This window comes from Oncorhynchus mykiss, chromosome 17, assembly GCF_057628025.1.
Source record: "Oncorhynchus mykiss isolate SJ-2025 chromosome 17, ASM5762802v1, whole genome shotgun sequence".
NCBI lineage: Eukaryota > Metazoa > Chordata > Actinopteri > Salmoniformes > Salmonidae > Oncorhynchus > Oncorhynchus mykiss.
In genome coordinates, this window is record NC_143038.1 from 11,605,593 (window position 1) to 11,624,014 (window position 18,422).

The 18,422-nt window shown below is 45.7% G+C and overlaps 1 protein-coding gene across 4 annotated transcripts in view; it reads right to left on the reverse strand.

The window, feature by feature from the left end:
* The window catches only part of LOC110493680 (E3 ubiquitin-protein ligase SMURF2), a 78,095-nt gene that overhangs the window by 26,953 nt on the left and 32,720 nt on the right, over positions 1–18,422 (reverse strand). For 2 of the 4 annotated variants that reach the window (XM_021568086.3, XM_021568087.3), the window contains exons 2-8: positions 16,176–16,214; positions 12,986–13,094; positions 8,834–8,967; positions 5,911–5,976; positions 5,302–5,386; positions 4,686–4,769; positions 3,446–3,663 (exon numbers count right to left, since the gene is read on the reverse strand). In XM_021568086.3, coding sequence (XP_021423761.3) covers positions 3,446–3,663; positions 4,686–4,769; positions 5,302–5,386; positions 5,911–5,976; positions 8,834–8,967; positions 12,986–13,094; positions 16,176–16,214 — 735 coding nt within the window. Of the gene's footprint in view, positions 1–3,445; positions 3,664–4,685; positions 4,770–5,301; positions 5,387–5,910; positions 5,977–8,833; positions 8,968–12,985; positions 13,134–16,175; positions 16,215–18,422 lie in introns of all 4 variants that reach the window. The other 2 variants (XM_021568085.3, XM_021568084.3) reach the window with 1 other exon arrangement.

Below are 18,422 nucleotides of genomic sequence, written 5' to 3' on the forward strand. Positions count from 1 at the left end.
CAGGAGATATACACTGAGTGTACAAAACATTCCAGGACATAGACCGACCAGGTGAAATGATAGGCTATGATCCCTTATTGATGTCACTTGTTAAATCCACTTCAAAACAGTGTAGATGAAGGGGAGGAGTCAGGTTAAAGGAGGATTTGTTAAGCTTTCAGACATGGACTGTGTATGTGTATACCATACAGAGGGTGACTGGGCAAGATGAAAAATGTTGAAGTATGGTAGCAGGTGCCAGGCGCACCGGTTTGTGTCAAGAACTACAACGCAGCTCCGAGTCTTTCACGCTCAACAGTTTCCTGTGTGTATCAAGAATGGTCCACCACCCAAAGGACATCCAGCCAACTTGACACAACTGTGGGAAGCATTGGAGTCACCATGGGCCAGCATCCCTGTGGAAAGCTTTCGACACCTTGTAGAGTCCCTGCCCCGACGAATGTTTGGTATACACAGTACATACTCATCATTTATGAACTGGCTAAGATGTGTCGTATATTAAAATAGGAGGTAGAAATAGAGGATGGGGAACTTCCACAGAACAGGGAGATTGTGGTGACTGGTGGGCTGGCGTTGTAAATCAGTGTTTCGCTACAGCATATTAAATAATGGTGCAATACACTCGACTGTTGACATCCGACGTGTCAATGTTTTTAGTTGTATCTGTCCATATCAAATGAATCTGGTCCTCAGGCTAACCGCTACCATATATACAGAGAGAGAAAGAACTGGCTGGCGGACGTGATTACAAGCAAATAAGCCATTAAATACATAATTTAATTGTGTGTTGGTCTCTGGCTGTGAAAGTCAAATTGGTCCAGCACTGTGTGCATGGGGTGCTCAAAATAGCTGCAATCCATAGCAACAGCCTAGCAACCACCAGCCTGTAGTACTTAAATCATATTGCATAATGTATGTAATACGTTCCATCTGCATGTATAATGTATACAAGACTGAGGCTGTACAGAGGGAACAATAATATCTGACGCTTGACAAGGGCAGATGTTGACCAAAAACACCCAAATGAAAACCAGTTCCCCTCGAATGCACCCTTTCACGTAAACCTGTGAGAGTCAAACACATGGGGAAATGTTCTTTCTCTCCCTTCCCTTCAATCGCTCTCCTCCTCTTTGGCTCGCTCCCCCTCTCCATCTCTCCTTTGTGGGAATATCACTCCGCACTGCGAGAACACTTTGGAGCGCTGGGAAGTGTTCGCAAACACGGGGAAGCGAGGAGAAGAGGGGTGAGGAGAGAAGAGGGGCCTTGAAAACACAGCCTGCGCTGATTGCAGCTGTCATGATGTGGTGCTGTGGGAAGAGGGAAGCTGAGAGAGGGAGGAAAGGAAGGAGAGAGGGGGAGGGAGCTGAGAAACATAGGGAGGGACAGAGGGATCTAGAGAGACAGGGAGGGGGAGAGAGGGAAGGAGGGATGACGGCTGTGGTTGCAGCAGCAGGGAGATTGTTGTACTACCCTCTCAAAGGCTGACAACAAAGCCATGTTTGCCCTGGTATTACGCTGCTACAGTAGAAGTCGGAGGTTTACATACACCTTAGCCAAATACAGATAAATTCAGTTTTTCACAATTCCTGACATTTAATCCTAGTAAAAATTCCCTGTCTTAGGTCAGTTAGGATCACCACTTTATTTTAAGAATGTGAAATATCAGAATAATAGAGAGAACGATTTATTTAAGCTATTTAAGCATTCCTAGTGGGTCAGAAGTTTACATACACACCCAATTTGTATTTGCTAGCGTTACCTTTAAATGGTTTAACTTGGGTCAAACATTTCGGGTAGCGTTCCACAAGCTTCCCACAATAAGTTGGGTGAATTTTGGCCCATTCCTCCTGACAGAGCTGGTGCAACAGTCAGGTTTGTAGGCCTCCTTGCTCGCACACGCTTTTTCAGTTCTGCCCACAAATGTTCTATAGGATTGAGGTCAGGGCTTTGTGATGGTCACTCCAATACCTTGATTTTGTTGTCCTTAAGCCATGTTGCCACAACTTTGGAAGTATGCTTGGGGCCATTGTCCATTTGGAACACCCATTTGCAACCAAGCTTTAACTTCCTGACTGATGTCTTGAGATGTTGCTTCAATATATCCACACAATTTTCCTCCTCATGATGCCATCCATCTATTAAGTTCACCAGTCCCTCATACAGCAAAGCACCCCCCCCCCCCCATAACCACAGTTGGGATGGTGTTCTTCGGCTTGAAAGCTAAAAAAGAAATTCTCCCAAAAAATACGATCTTGTCCCCATGTGTAGCTGCAAACCGTAGTCTGGATTTTTTATGGCGGTTTTGGAGCAGTGGCTTCTTCCTTGCTGAGCGGCCTTTCAGGTTATGTCAATATAGGACTCTAGGAGACAGAACACATCTCCTTCCTGAGCGGTATGACGGCTGCGTGGTCCCATGGTGTTTATACTTGCGTACTATTGTTTGTACAGATGAACGTGGTACCTTCAGGCGTTTGGAAATTGCTCCCAAGGATGAACCAGATTTGTGGAGGTCTACCATTTTTTTTCCCCTGAGGTCTTGGCTGATTTCTTTTGATTTTCCCATGATGGCAAGCAAAGACGCACTGAGTTCGAAGGTAGGCCTTGAAATACACCTCTAATTGACACAAATTATGTCAATTAGCCTATCAGAAGCTTCTAAAGCCATGACATCATTATCTGGAATTTTCCAAGCTGGTTAAAGGCAGTCAACTTAGTGTATGCAAACTTCTGACCCACTGTAATTGTGATACAGTGAATTATAAGTGAAATAATCTGTCTGTAAACAATTATTGGAAAAATTACTTGTGTCGTGCACAAAGTAGATGTCCTAACCGACTTGCCAAAACTATAGTTTGTTAACAAGAAATTTGTGGAGTGGTTGAAAAGCGAGTTTTAATGACTCCAACCTAAGTGTATGTAAACTTCCGACTTCAACTGTACGTGGACACTGCAGGGTCCATGAATTCCTTTCACTGATAATTACAGTGTGTGCCTACATGTGTGCGTACGTGTGTGTGTGTTCATGTGACACTGTAGCTCTGAGTCAGGCCAGTTGAGGTGTGTTTATGTAAGCATGTGACTGTGCTTACAGAAGCCTTTGGCACATCATGCTGGCTGAGTGAGCGAGCGTGTCTCTCTCTCCTCGATAATGAGTAACTGTACACATATCCCTTAGGTAGGTCAGGCAGAGGGTGTTGTGTGTCTCTGACTGCACCCCTGTCCTCTGCCCTCTCCATATCCCTTAGGTAGGTCATGCGGGTTTGTGTGTGTGTCTGTAACCACATCACCTGACCACCATATCCCCTAGGCAGGTCAGGCAGTGTGAAAATTAGTGTGTATACATTAGTTATGTGAACGTGTGTGTGTGTGTGTGTGTGTTAGTGTACATGTTTGTGTGCAGGTCTTTGTATGCCTGTACGTTTTTTTTTGTGTGTGTGGGTCTCACCGTATCCCTCTGGCAGGTCCGGCGGGGTGTGGAGGTGGGTCCTGCTCATGTAGTTCCTGTGTCTCTGGGAGCGGACGCGTCTCTCCTGGACCCGCGGGTCACTGCCACTGCTAGGCAGCACACCGATGGCTGCCCCGTTGGGTGTCAGGATCGGCGTGTTCTCATCCACCACGCAGCTGAGGGGCCGCCCGGAGGGGCTGGAGTACTCAGACGCCGGCCTGGAAAAGGGGGAGGTGGACAAACACAAATAATGAGATAATATCTAAGAAAGTGTGCACATTTGATGGGGTATTGTTTGTTTGTGTGTGTGTGTGTGTGTGTGTGTGTGTGTGTGTGTGTGTGTGTGTAACCGTGTGACGGCGTCAGACTGTTTGTCCCCCTGCCTCTGTGTGTGTGTGTGTGTGTGTGTCTCAGTGGCAGTCTAGTCCATGAGAGTGGCAGGAAAGCAACTGATAAGATGACTGGTCAAAGGGAGTGAGAAAAGGAGAGGAGAGAGCCCCCCCTCCACTCCCCTAGACCACTTTGTCTGGCCATCCAGGGCCGCTGACGCCTTGGTTCCCCTTCGACAACCCCGCCCCACGCCTTAACCCCTGCCTCGCCCACCTCCTCTCCCCTAACCCAATCCCACCCCTCCCGCTTAAAGAAAAATAGAAAGGCCAGCTCCAGAGGGGTAATTTATTTGTTTGCTTACTTCCCTATTGGCTCCACTGATACGGGGGCCAAGTAAGGAAGGCAACCGTTGTTCCAGGAGAAAGGTGGGCCAAGCCAAACCTAGCTGGCCCTATTTGTGGGACTGAGCCTTTCAGGAAATTGATAGGAACTCACTCATTAGGCTGCCCTGTGACTGGTTTGTTTTCCTTTTACAATAGTGCATGGATTGCCTATTTTCTGGGTCAGCCAGGCACAATATACTACCAGACAAGCTTGGGGTTGTTGTGGCATATAAGCAACGGTTTCCCTTAGGACTTAGATGGGAGAGGTTGAGTGCCCTTTTTAAGGGAAACGTAAGGAAGATAGACTAATAAACAGGCCAGAGGTGAAGAGGGAGGTTGATGCTGTGTTGTATTATAAAGAATGTCTGGACTATTTATGTAAATTACAGATGATGGATTTGACCTTTGGTACTCAGTGTGTGAAGAAACGGTCTGCTGGATGTTGGCAGCACTCCAGGGTCAGTAGCTTCCATCTGGTGCAAAGGTAGGTAGGTAGGGTGTGTGTGTGTGTGTGTGTGTTGACGTACCGGGTGGGCCTCTCCCATTGCGTGGTGCGTGTGATGTGGTTAAGGTACTGGATCCGACCAGAGGCTGTTCTCCGCTCCTCCCAGCTGATACAGACGGACAGACACACATGAAGACAGACACAGTGAGCAACAGACCAAGGAACAAGTATTTCCATATGCATTAGAATTGTTTTTATCCAACCAGATTCAATATGCCCCTATTCCAACCAGATTCAGATCAACTTTCAAGCTAAACCTTATACAATAACAAACAACTATCTCTACGTAGAAAACAATGTAAATCTAATAGCGGATTTATGCTTGATCCGGCAATCCGGTTTGCAGAGGCGAAATCGAGCCCCTCACAAATTTTGTAACAACTAAGAGGGTTCCGTATAACATCGACATGACTGGTTGATGGTAGGTGGGGGCAGGAAGTCCTGTATAAACACAAACTCACTTCCTTGACAACAGTTCTGCTCAACAGCTCTGCTACACAAAGTGAAATAAGTATGAATGCCCTGACTTAAAATGCTGTACGGCCAACGCCAGATTGGCCATGCAGCGCCTCTCATTGGAAACACGCAAACTGGTACATAATGTAGCTTTAGTCTTAAGAAACATCCAGAGGCCTTACCCATCAGGTAAATCATTATCAAACAGACGGCTGCAGTCCACCACGGGGCCTCCTGTTCCGATACGGTCTCTGGACTGTAGACTCACTGGAGACAGGTGACGACAACAGCAGCAGTTAGAACAATATCATGCAATGCTGTATAACTAAGGCCATGAGAATGAGATTATCCTAACCGTAACCTGACCAAGGGAAACTCTCGACCCTAGTTGAACTGGGGCTCAGTGTTCTTCCTGGTCAGGTCACAGTCTGGAAAAGAACTCCAACACTAAAAGCAGTGTGTGGTGAGATAAACCCAGAGTACTGAGACACCGGATCCAGAGAGCCCCGTCTGCGTTGTGCAAACAGACTCCGTGGAAACCTAAGAGGTCAAAGGTGGTTTTACTTAGAAACGAGACGACGAGCTACTCAGACAGTCATGGCTTTCCTTTCAGACAGTCCGATGATAGTGGCGAAACATCCACCAGACCTGTGGTTGTGTCAGACAACCACAGGTTGGGCCAAAGTGTGTTTTTGTGTGTGTGTGTGTGTGTGTGTGTGTGTGTGTGTGTGTGTGTGTGTGTGTGTGTGTGTTCTTGTATGCGGTCCATAGCACTGCACAGATCTACTCACCAACTATCTGGCCTCTCACTGTGTCGTTGTCATTGGGGCCCAGCTTGTTCAGGTCCAGTCTCTGATCTGTGGGGTTAGAAGAAAAACAATATTAATGAGCAAAAAATTACTTATTATTCCCCAAGGGAATTTCTAAAGCTTAATGGAATTATATCTGTCTGGCCTTAGCATTGAGTAAGGACAAGACAAACACTGCTATTACAATACTGCCATGTCATCACCACAAGAGCAACATCATACCAGCCAGCAGCATCCCACTGCAGGCTTGCCTCTGAAGCTAAGTAGGGTTGGTCCTGATCGGTCCCTGGACGGGAGACCAGATGCTGCTGGAAGTGGTGTTGGAGGGACAGTAGGAGGCACTCTTTACCTCTGGTATAAAAAAAGATCCCAGGGCAGTGATTGGGGACATTGCCCTGTGTAGGGTGCCGTCTTTCAGATGGGATGTTAAACTGGTGTCCTGACTCCATGTGGTCACTAAAGATCCCATGACACTTATCGTAAGAGTAGGGGTGTTAACCCCGGTGTTCTGGCTAAATTCCAAAGCTGGCCCTCATGCCATCTTGGCCACCTAATCATCCTCAGCTTACAATTGGCTCATGCATCCCCCCTCTTCTCCCTTGTAACTATTCCCCAGGTTGTTGCTGTCAATAAGAATGCATTCTCAGTCAACTTACCTGGTAAAATAATGGTTAAAACACAATCCTCATACAACAAACCATTTTCCCTTCAAAACAAGAGGTGAAGAAAACTTTAATACCTTGGACAACAAGAGAAATATGAACAGATGACGACTAAGATAGTCAGAACACGACATCAAATCTGCCTATGAACAAGACCGTCAGCCAATGGAAGGAGGCCTACACTAATAAAGGGGTCTCCATTTCACAGTGCAGGCTAAGCCCTGATCCCAAATCAGCCATAGCTGCTCTCCCTCTACTCATCCCAAAACATCCTAGACATGTCAGCTCCTATTAACTAACTCTTTGGTCTGGGTCAGGGGGAGCAGAAAGTGAGAGCACACCCTAGGCTACGGGAGACAGGTGGTGGTGGTGGGGGGTGGTGGTGGTGGTGGTGGTGGGGGGGGGGGGGGGTCTTCCTGACAGACAGCACTGTACTGTGGATTGGGGATCTGTTCCGGATACGTGTCTAGACTAAACAGGGACGGCCTAGGGGTTACAAGGCTGGAATAGTAAGCAGCTTTCAGAGGAGTAAAAAAAGAGACTAAGTGAAACTGTATCCTGGCCCTGCAAACATCTGAGGTGCATTGAAAAAATAAATAAAGCAAAGGGCGGGGGGGGGGGGGACAAGCTCAGATGAAAAGAAAGAACAGGAGAATACAAAGGGTACGGGAACCAAAAATACCACACAAAAAAAACACAGCACAACATATGTAGGCTTAATTACCAGTGTATCAACAGTATACATCTCTCTGTATACAAGTCTTGCCACCCAGACAGTGCATAGACTATATAACACTAAAATGACTGACCCATGTATAGATTCTATACATACCGTCCGCCATCACAGACGCACCAAAACCAGTTTAAATAAACTATGGTAAAATAAGACAACATCAAAAAGGAGAGAATCCTGAGGACTGCCATTTGTAACAAGGACAAAGAGCTCTGAGGTTAGTGTCCAGTGCGTGTGTGTGTGTGATGCTACAGTAAGTTGCAGTACAGGAAGTTGTAGAGCTGTACCGGGCCAGACTGTTAGGAAACGGCGCGGCAGCAGAAGAGGCCCCTAGAGACTGTGGTGGCTGGACCACAGACAGACAGGCGGGCGGGCGGGGGCGGGTTATGTGAGGACTGGTGCTTTGCGACAGCCTGTCTCCCTTGTTGTCCACATCAGCAGCATCTACCCATACTGACTGGCTTCAGTGCCACACTGTCTGACTGACAATTTCTAGAGGACTCTCACCACTTAGGGAGAAAACCGCTGAGTGGTATAGATAGTTATACAGATATACTATAGATGGAGGGTGAGGAAAGTAGGGCAGTTAGATGTACAATTAGGACTACATCACAGCATAGCAATATACTGTAAGTGGAGCTAGTTTAACAGCCTAGCTAGCATCTTTAACCGTTAAATGTTATAGCTTGGCTGAAAAGAGCGATGCTCTATACCTACGGTTGTTCACTGCTAATGCTAGCAGTCGGGGTGGGACCCAGTCTGAATGCAGCAGCTAACGGCTAACAAGCTAGGTAAAACAAAGGAATAGACTTTCCAGTAAGTACTCATTAAGAAGCAGTCACTGAAAGAGTAGAAAAGGGAGACAGCACGTCTACTTCACACACAGTTAGTCTGTGTCTGAAGAGACAGCAGGCTGGGTGTGTGTGTGTGTGTGTTTCCCTTCACGCTAGAGGTGGAAACCCCAGGGAGTGTGTTTGAGCTGGCACCGCCAGGCGTGGTCGAGACTCCCAACTCCCAGGAGCCCCCTATCCCGCTCTCAATGGCATCCGTCTCACCAGGCCAGGCAGCGCCAACAAGCTCCGTGCCCTAGCCAGCCAGACTGGCACCTGATACCCAGGGAGGGAGCGGGCAGAGCGGCGCAGCGACAGTGCCAGACTCCCAGATGGACGTCAATCAATAGGGTTTAATGGCAGGTGTGTGTGTGTGTGTGTGTGTGTCATAGGGCCTTCTAGGCAGTGGGGCAGGACAGAAGCCTGTCTTGTCTTTGATGTGGTCTATAAATCAGATCATGCGTTGCGTACTAGGAGTGGAATAATGATGAATAGAGGGGAGAATGTGTGTCTGGGTTTGAGTCATCATTGGAAGGTTTTTTGCTGTCTCACACTAGACAGACCACCGCTAGACAGACGCACACTGTGTAAAGCACGCTCACACACATTTTTGCTCAAATGTGCACGGTCCCAAATGAATTATTGCTCTAATACATGCTTGAACGCACACACACACTTACAGCCGGTGTCTTTGAGGCGGTTGATGGCGTTGGAGAGAAGGCGTACACAGCCCAAGAAGCCGGCCCCCTGCTTCTTGTGAATCTTCTTGTGGTTCCACACACTGATGGTGATGGAGTCAGACTTCCCAATGTACCTGTGGATGATAGAGACAGTCCCTTTAATATGAGTCACTAAATACATAACAGACCAACCGATGTGAGTGAGTGAGTGAGTGAGTGAGTGAGTGAGTGAGTGAGTGAGTGAGTGAGAGAGAGAGAAAGAGAAGAGAGAGAGAATGTGAGCGAGGTAGTCGTTTTAATATGCATCTTTTAATATCTTTAAATGCATCACTTATAACACTGAGTGGGTCTGTGTCTCATCAGTGTGCTTTTGGAGTGCCGAGTCATTATCTCAGGGTAACAGCGAAGCTAATAAGGAGAGATGTACATCTCATACACACACACACACCTGCACATACATACCGAAGAGGATGACCTACTAAAGAAACAAGTGTGTACACAAAGTCACATCACAGAACGTATGGAGGGGTTCTGATGTCTAAATGACTCTGATTACAGTGTGCCAACTGTCCACGATGATGACGATGAAGCTGCTTGTCTGGCTATAAGGTCAGCCTAGTCATCATGAATCAGAGAGAGGAGAACCCCTTGTCTCCCCTCTCTCCTCTGCACCACAGTCTCCCAGACAGACAGCACTTACAGTAACACACACTGACTGGTCTAATTACAGCTTTCCCAACACTGCTGCCAACTCAGCCCTCCTCCATGGGTACGTATATATCATGAAGGGTTTCCTGGAGAAGAGTTTCCCAGAGCGCACATAGAAGATGCACATGGCCCATACTGTTAAAGGGAGTGGGGAGAGGTTGTCTAGTCAGTTTTCAAATTTGCTCACTCACAGCGTCTCCTTTTGTCAATAGACAAGTCAGCTCAAATATCTGATACTAATATCACTGGCAACTGATGTCTGTGGACGATATAAATGCTTCCATTGAGGAGTATGACTTTTTGCATAGTTCCGTCTTTAAAGGAGTGATGGACAGAAATTAAATGAAACTTTAATCTAAGCACATTAAATCTAAGCTGGTTTTTCTTTTCATATTAAAAGCCTTGCTTGCATTGTGGGTTGAAATTTCCACCTGCTGTCTGATCTAGATTTGGATAAAGGCTTCAAAACTAAGCCAAGTTACTCCACCTCTACACTGTGGTGGTAATGCATGGGCCAACAACATGATTTGGAGTGTGTGTGTGTTGCAAACCCAGGCTGCGTTTAAGGGGAAATAAGAGAGCAGACCAGACAGTGACCTAGCGTCTGGGGCTTTGAAAAAGAGGACAGGTAAACACAATTTCCTCAGTCATAATGACTTGAGGAAGACACACGTGTACACACACATTTGTGAAACCATGTGCAGTCTGGCTTTGCAGGTAGAGCCCGTGATTAGAAGAGTGCTTACCACAGCAAATTAAGGAGGAGAAAGAAAAACAGAGAGAGAGAGAGAAGGAAACCCTCTTGTCCAAGCATACGGCTAAGTATAGCTATATGATAATTCCACAGTATGGTAAGTATTACTTACAGAGCCTCAGTCTAGCTAGTCTGAAGAGCTTTTCATTTCAAGTGGGTGTAAGCATGCCAATCAGATCTCGGATCAGTTTACTCTTCCAAATCCCTTACCTCATTAGGGTGGAACACTTAACTGGCCTTCGATCAGTTTCTAAGCTGATAATTAAACAAGTTCGCCAAATCACTGGTTTGTGACTGATGGTGACTGGTGAGCTGGGGTGGCACAATGGGAGACATCTAGTCATGCCACTTGGTGCCCAGTCACGCCAGTCTGCCAGCTCAGATAGGGTTAAAGGTAATGAGGCTAGATATAGACGTCTAGACTAATCGACGGCCTAGACAGACTGGCAGACGACACCGTCACACATCCTCCCCTGGCGGCTGGCGAGACCAGCTCTGCCTTCTGGGATGACAGCACGGCAGCCACCTGCTCTGGGTTTCCTGTGCCGAGAGGGACGAGCGATTAGGGAACCGGGGAGGGAGAGAGAGGAGGCGGCTGGTGAGGAGGATAGCGTGGTCGGTGCAGTGAGAGGAGGAGTGTGAATGGGTTTTCACCAATCAAGGCCTCTGAAAAGTACAACCGTGAATCGCATCAATTAACTTCTCTATGGAAATATGAAATACCGCCTTTTACCGTATAAATTGATCAAGGGCTCTAACATACAGTATGAAGCTAAAATGGGTCACATATTCACCCAGATTGGATCCTACAGAGGGCAGCGACAGCGCTTACGGGCCTTGTGTTCTAAAACAACCCCTTTACTATTCATGACGTCTCTAGCTTGCCTAAGGGATATACAGTGCATTAGCATCCCATTGGGAGCTCCATCACCATCATCTCTAATGCTGCCTGCCCTGCAATATGAAAACAGAGCGGGGCAGAATGTATGCTCCTCAAGCTGCAAACACAGTCTGAACTAATACATGTTTTGACAGCTCTCTCTTTTCTGGTTTAATGGCCTCTGTCTGCAAACGTATAACTAGATAAGTTACGCTGTAATTGCAAAATCAATGACTATTAGTGAAAACTGCAACGACAAAACTCAGCCTGTTTTGCAGTACACAAGCACCAGTCAATGGGTGTGTGTCACACACTCCTTGACTGTGCCCTATTTCTTCAATGTGTACACTCATACACTCAACCCCATGCATTTCAAACTAAAAGCATTGGATTGGTGTATTTCGCACACCAGTACCTTCCATGAATGTGCACATAGGGCGGATGAAGGATGTATTCTGCAGTAACTGTAATGACCTGTAGTCCAGAAGGCTACACTACAGTAGCAGACCCACGGAGAGGGGGCTGCTGGGTAGGCTGTGTGCTGAGCAATTAGCTTGGCCTGGTGTGGAGGGAGGTGTGGAGAGCAGTGGCAACCTGCCAGCCAACAGGCTGAGGCTGAAGGCTCCATCTGTGGCTGTGCTCCTTGGCATGTCAGCCATTTCCTGTGACAGAGCCCTGGGGTCAGGGGTCACTGGCAGGGGCGACTCCCCTAGGACCAGTGGAGAGGCAAGTGTTTGAAGACAAGCATGGTGGGGGGGGGGGCACACACGGAAAAATAGACACAGCGAGAGAGACAGACAGAGACATCTACATGTGTGCGCAAAGCTAGCAAATATGTCTTCCTGCTGCAGTGCCAAACGTATGTTTTTTTTGTTCTTTTCTTTCTTGGGGACCTAATTGATGATGTAACTACATTCTCTGTATTATTCAATCTGTGCATAGTGGTTTGGTGCCAAGACACCCACATCTCTGCATAGTTCCCCAATGCTTTTGTAACACACACACCCCTCTCTCCCCATTTCTAGCTTTCTCTCCTCTTCACCCGCTCCCTCCCGCTACATCCCTCTCCTGTAACGCCAGTAGGTCCTTTGAATCCAGTGGCGATTACTCCCTAGAAGAGCATGTAAAGCTTGCTGCGCAACATTCACAACACATGGCTCATTTCAGTGCAAATATTCAGTCGGACAGTCGCAATGGTTAGACAAGAGTTGCGTCTGAAATGGCACCCTATTCACTATAAAGTGCACTACTTTTGACCAGGACTTTAGTCAAAAGTAGTGCACTACATAGGGAATAGGGTGCCATTTCAGACTAGCCTTAGAGTGAGCGTGCAGCAGCCCAGTCAAAAGGCCTCAAATGGTTTATGGTGGGTGTTCCTGCACATTAGCACGGGAAGGGAGGGTAACCTGCTGCATTCCTCGCACGCTTATCATAGCAGCACATGGAGACGCCACAGCTTAGTCAATGGAACCAGAACAGCGTGATAACATTGAAAACCATAGTCAACATGGGAGGTTGCGTTAGCAGTTGTCTGTAGTTCTTTGGCATCCATTATAGGAAGCGGTTTCTTCAGGAGATGACAGTGAGTTCCACCAAATCCAGACCCTAGTCCCTACACACGCCAGACGTTTCTCCTGGGGACGAGGTTATGGGATGAGGTTATACTATTACTTCCTACTAGGCACTTTTGAAGCTCTGAAAGGATAAATTCCACCTTGCTGAGACAAGCTGGAACTAGGAAGACATGGTGAAACAAGGGTTTATAGGTCTAAGGTGGTCCCCCAGTTTAGAGTCTTCCCTGGTGACTTACAGGTCATAATGTTGGTTCCACTTGGGGTCCAGCGTGTTCCTCACGGTGTCCGTGGAGTGGCATTGCCCCGAGCCGTCCACCACCACTTTGGCAAAGGGGTCAGGCAGCCCTGTGGAGGAGGAGCCAAAATGGAGGATTGTATTCACAACTGTGGATGGCATAGAAACAATGGAGTCAATGGAACTATTTTCACAGTATGGTTCATTTATCTAGCATGGAAAAAGTGTTGATATTAAATGGAGGATGTGTGCTTGAATACGTTTCTAGGTAACTGTATTCACAGGCTGATGGCATAGAAACAATGACTATGAACAGACCTAAATTCACATAATTTTAATTATCTAACATGAAGATATGTTATAGCTGAAATTGGATAGAAAACATGAGCTGGCGCACACCCAGAGAAAATTATTTTTCTGTAAAAGGTGCTGACTAAACGGCAAATAAACTATAAGCTATAAAAAAATAAAGAGTCGCAAACTCTATATATAAACTCCCAGTAATTTACTGGGTAAATCGGATTTACCCAATAAATTACTGGGAGTTTTATATAGTGTGTGCAAACTCTCTTTTTATAGCTTATAGCTGAAATTGGAGTCAAAATGCAGGACATGTATGTGCACGTCAAAATGATAGTTTCTATTGAACTGCATTCAAATACAATGGCTGAGTCATAAGACGGCATACAAAACATTCATTGTCAACGGACCTTTATTTACACTGTGACTCATTCAGATAACATACATAGGAAATACTGTGTGTATATGTAGTTGTAGTTGAGCAAGCAGCTCAGAAGCATGTCTTTCCACGCCAGTCTATTAGACTCTTTAGAAATATGATAAGGGACGGTACACACACACTGCTACCGACCTACGCCAGATCAACGTGTCCCGCCCGTGTCATGTATAGTAGAAAGACCTGGAATAGATTGCTAGACGAGAGTAATGATGTGTATTTCAGTTGAGCTTATTCAGCAGTATTTGTAAACAAGACGTTGTTGCCAACTATTCACATCGGTGAGTTGCAATGTTGCAATCACTAGGCAGCCAACTGCATATAGGAAACAGAGTTCTCAATGGATCCACGTATATCACATGTGACACGACCTCACGATAGTTCAAATGACAACAAACATAACATTTATTAACATCATCCAGGAGAGCTGTATAGAGTGCGATATCATTTGGGCTTTGGAAACAAGTGCTTTCATAAATGCATGGCGCGGGCCTCGTTTCACATTAGCATTGTAATAAGCTTTCTCGCAATGAACCAGCCTTAAGACATTTAGTTAATTTACATATCGAATTTGATTGTTCAACATCCGTTTGACGATATCTCATTTTGAGGCCACCTAGCGTGTCCTCTTTCCACTGCTGTGGTGCTGAATTACAGTGGGAATGGGGAGTGGTGCGGGCCGGCCCAGTCATGACTAGAAGAGATCCAGCTTTTGTCAAATGAACGTCAAAAGTTGAATTGTTTTGTATTTTAGCTAACCCGAACTCTTTCCCTAACATTAACCTAATTTTCCTAACTTGCTACCAAAAGTCAAATCTGAAGTTAATTTGACAAAAGCTGCCATGACCGGCCGGCCCTGGTTATCGTACACAGCCATGTTTAGTTCGTTTTTAGGCTTACTTAAAAATGTTCGTGCCTAGGCTAAATTAAATTAGAAAGGATAGATTGTATTTGAAAACAGTTGTGTTTTGCTATTTATTAATGAAACTGTTCATACAAATAGCCTATAGGTCAGGTCGTTCGTAAATATACAAATATGATATTTTAAGTTGTGTTTTACTGTGTAGGAGACTTGTTTTTCCTACTCTAAATGTTTTAATATTTAAAAAATAATATTCATTGATGATTTATAGCAGGGATGAATACGCAACGGGTAAATGTTTCGCTTTTCAATAAAACCTGTCACGTTGGTACAAGAACAATGTTCTACTTTATTTACAGGCTCTTTTATATTCTGTTAAGATTAATTACAATAATGTAAAATGTGATTTTGAGCCCCGTGGGTGGATGCCCTAATGAGTTCCGCATATGGATGTCCGGGAAATTAAAATCTTGCCGGTCACGTTGTTCTGCACCAAATTTTCCTAACGGAAACTTGGTATGCACACGCACACACACACACACACACACACACACACACACACACAGAGACTGTGCTCCATAGAAATGACATACTGTGTGTGACTATAGTTAGGAGTACGTGTTGCTCCAGGCAATGATACCTCCCACAGGTCAAACTTGTTGAGTCACATTCAACCCTATGCCATACTGGCAGAGGAAGCAGGGACTTCCCTCTGCAGGTGTGTGTGTGTGTGTGTGTGTGTGTGTGTGTGTGTGTGTGTGTGGGGGGGGGGGGGGAATGCGTCATTTACAGGAAACTGTGCCTTAGAAGCCCACAGTAATCCAATACATTCAAAGGAGATGTGCAACTGTAAAGCCTAAAGAATGTTCATATTCACTCGCTTTACCAAAATCCTACACTATAATAATTAGCCTACGAAGAGGACGTGCCTGTGCTTTGTGTTCCATCAGAGGTATTTATTTGTGATGGGTATCTCCGTCTCGCCATTATATAAAACTACACCAGAGCCTCTGGTAGCAGGGTAGCCTAGTGGTTAGAGCGTTGGACTAGTAATCGGAAGGTTGCAAGTTCAAACCCCCGAGCTGACAAGGTACAAATCTGTCGTTCTGCCTCTGAACAGGCAGTTCAGTTCATTGAAAATAAGAATTTGTTCTTAACTGACTTGCCTAGTTAAATAAAGGTAAAATAAACTAAAAAATAAATACAAATAAATAAAGCGAATGTGAAGATAGTAAGATACAGAAACCCCACAGTTAACGACCGGGTAGCCTTTCACAGTCAGCCTAATGACCGAGTAACATTAAAATACTATTAAAACTACATTAATGGTTGCTCATCTGTGTCGTCAGGCATTACTAGCTCATCACCGACGCTCTTCTTCTTCATTGGATATCATCGGGGACTAGCGTCGATGTGCATCATGAGTTCTATCTTTAATCTGTATTCATCAGCCAATACTTCAGGCAGACTGAGCTCCTACGGGACTCCATCTACAGACAGCTTCAAAGCCAGCCAGCTAGCTGACAATCCCATCCCAATGCACGGGGGGAGGACAGAAATAGGACTGATACAAAAAAATGGGTTACTACTCACGGAAGAAGTCTTTCTTTGACAAGTTCTTCGCACACAGCACTGGAAGAGAAGAGAAGAAGAAACATTAGATGAGCAAAAAATGATCCGTGTGGTACAATGGAAGAGCAATATTCTGGAGCTCTAAATACAACGCAAAGCAGCTGTGGGGGAAAAAACAAAAACCTGTGAGCTTATATATTAAATAAAACCAAAAGCACAACAGACGGCATAGGGGCACTGTTAGACCTCTATATGACAAGGCAAAGTCCGGTTTAGGCCTACACAAATAGTCTAAGCTACACTCCATTTCAATCCTTCACTCCAGGTATTTGGAGTCTGACAGATATTATGAAATGAGAACCAACTTTAGCTTGGAATCTGACCCCTGCCAGTACCTTGGATTCCTGCTCTGAATCCCAGACCCCTTTTGCGATAACCTCACTTTTGGGTGGTGCTCCCTCGGAATGTTCAACAGCTCAATTATTGGAGGATTTCTGGCTTGGCTCTACTTCGTCTTCATGGTTGCCGTGGGTAACCGCTGTTGTCTGTCAGCCTGTCCGCCCATTACGAGCTAGCAGAGAGAGCAGTTAAAGAGGCTTCCCTTGTAAAATATTGAGCAGACAAGCATTCTTTCCAATATGGAGCGAATCCCTGAGGTAAGCATCACAGCCAAGAGCCAACACACAATGGCTTCCAGAAGAGAAGCTAAGATGAGTTGCAGGAGCACTATGCCTAGCTCTCTCGCTCACGTATACAGTTCTCTTCACCATCTCTCCATCTCTGTAAATCTCTCTCTCCTGGTGTAATAGGGTCCAGGTGAGCCAAAGTGGGCCAAAGTCATGGAATGTCTTCCTAGTACTGCCAAGTTCTTATTGGGAGCAATAGAAACTCCGTAGGTTTGAGCAGTATACCGTATATACCATACACTGGGGTATTTGGAAAAAGCCACCGGATGTTTTTCCAATACCGTCAAAACTATTTATTTTAATTGTTTTTAATAAATTTGAATATTTGTAGCTACTTAAGTAAATACCTGCAGTCAACTTGTGCAATATGTTAAGAGAAAAATAACATTAAGCTTACGGTAGTCCCCAATCACATGGTGTTTGTTTACAAGCACACAATGACAAAAGACCGGAGCCTTCTGTGTCACTCACTGTTCTGCAACATGCGCCAGGTGATCTAATTACAGTATGGAATTCACAACTAAATGTTTGCCAGATAGATATCTTATAACTATTAAGTTAACGGTCTAAAATGTGCCAAATACTCTGCAGTTGTGCATTTGGTTTGCTAATTTAGTAGCAAGTTAGCCAAGTTGTTCATTTCTTCCAAAATCAAGCATTCACTTGCTAACAGCAGAGAATCCCCTCCTGGATCAGAGTCTTGCTGGATAATATTTAGTTACTTGTATAGTTTAGGTCAGAAACTGTAAAAATGTTTGCAATGCGCTCATTAGCATTTAGTTAGCATTCTCTATGGGATTTTACATCTCTGGATTACAGAGTATCAGTGGGGTTTGAAAACAGCACCCCTTGTGTTCAGTGCCAATATTACAGAATATCCCGGTATGGCACAAAGTCGGTATGAAGGTATGACAATCTGGATACGGCCCAAGCCTAAAACTACATGACACACACACAGGCTACTCTTAGTTCTACCCCCCCATCCCCTCCCAGCAGCCAGATAGCAGGCTACTACCCAGCCAGGCCCCTACAGATTAGCCAGAGGAGTGGAAATCCATTCCAAGGAGATGTTTCTGAACCCTGGAGGTACCCAGTTGGCCGGTCTCATCAAGACCACGGGTGCTGATTGGGGGATATTAGGGGTGGAACAGTGGAGCAATGGAGGGGGGGGGGGGGGGGGGATTGTTGAGGTAAGTGTGTAGCAGCCCCAGTATAGTCTAGGAGTCTGACCTCCATGATTTCTTAGCTCACCACGAGCCTGGAGGAGTCTGGGCCAGAGTATGACCCAGACAGATAGATGGATGACCCTGGAGAATGTGAGGACACAAAATGGAGGAGGCGAGGAGGGGTTTCCATCCATCATGTCACTGCTGTGTCTCAGTGTCTAGGCTACTTTCCTATGCCCACAAAGTGACAGGTGAAATGTAACAGTCGAGATGAGAGATAGTACTTTATTAATCGCCAAGGGGAAATGATCGTCATGGTATCCAACCTGTCTGGTATCCAACACCACAAAAAACGATTGACTCAGAAACACATGACTAGACTACACACGTACAACATTTGCCTACCTAAATTAGCG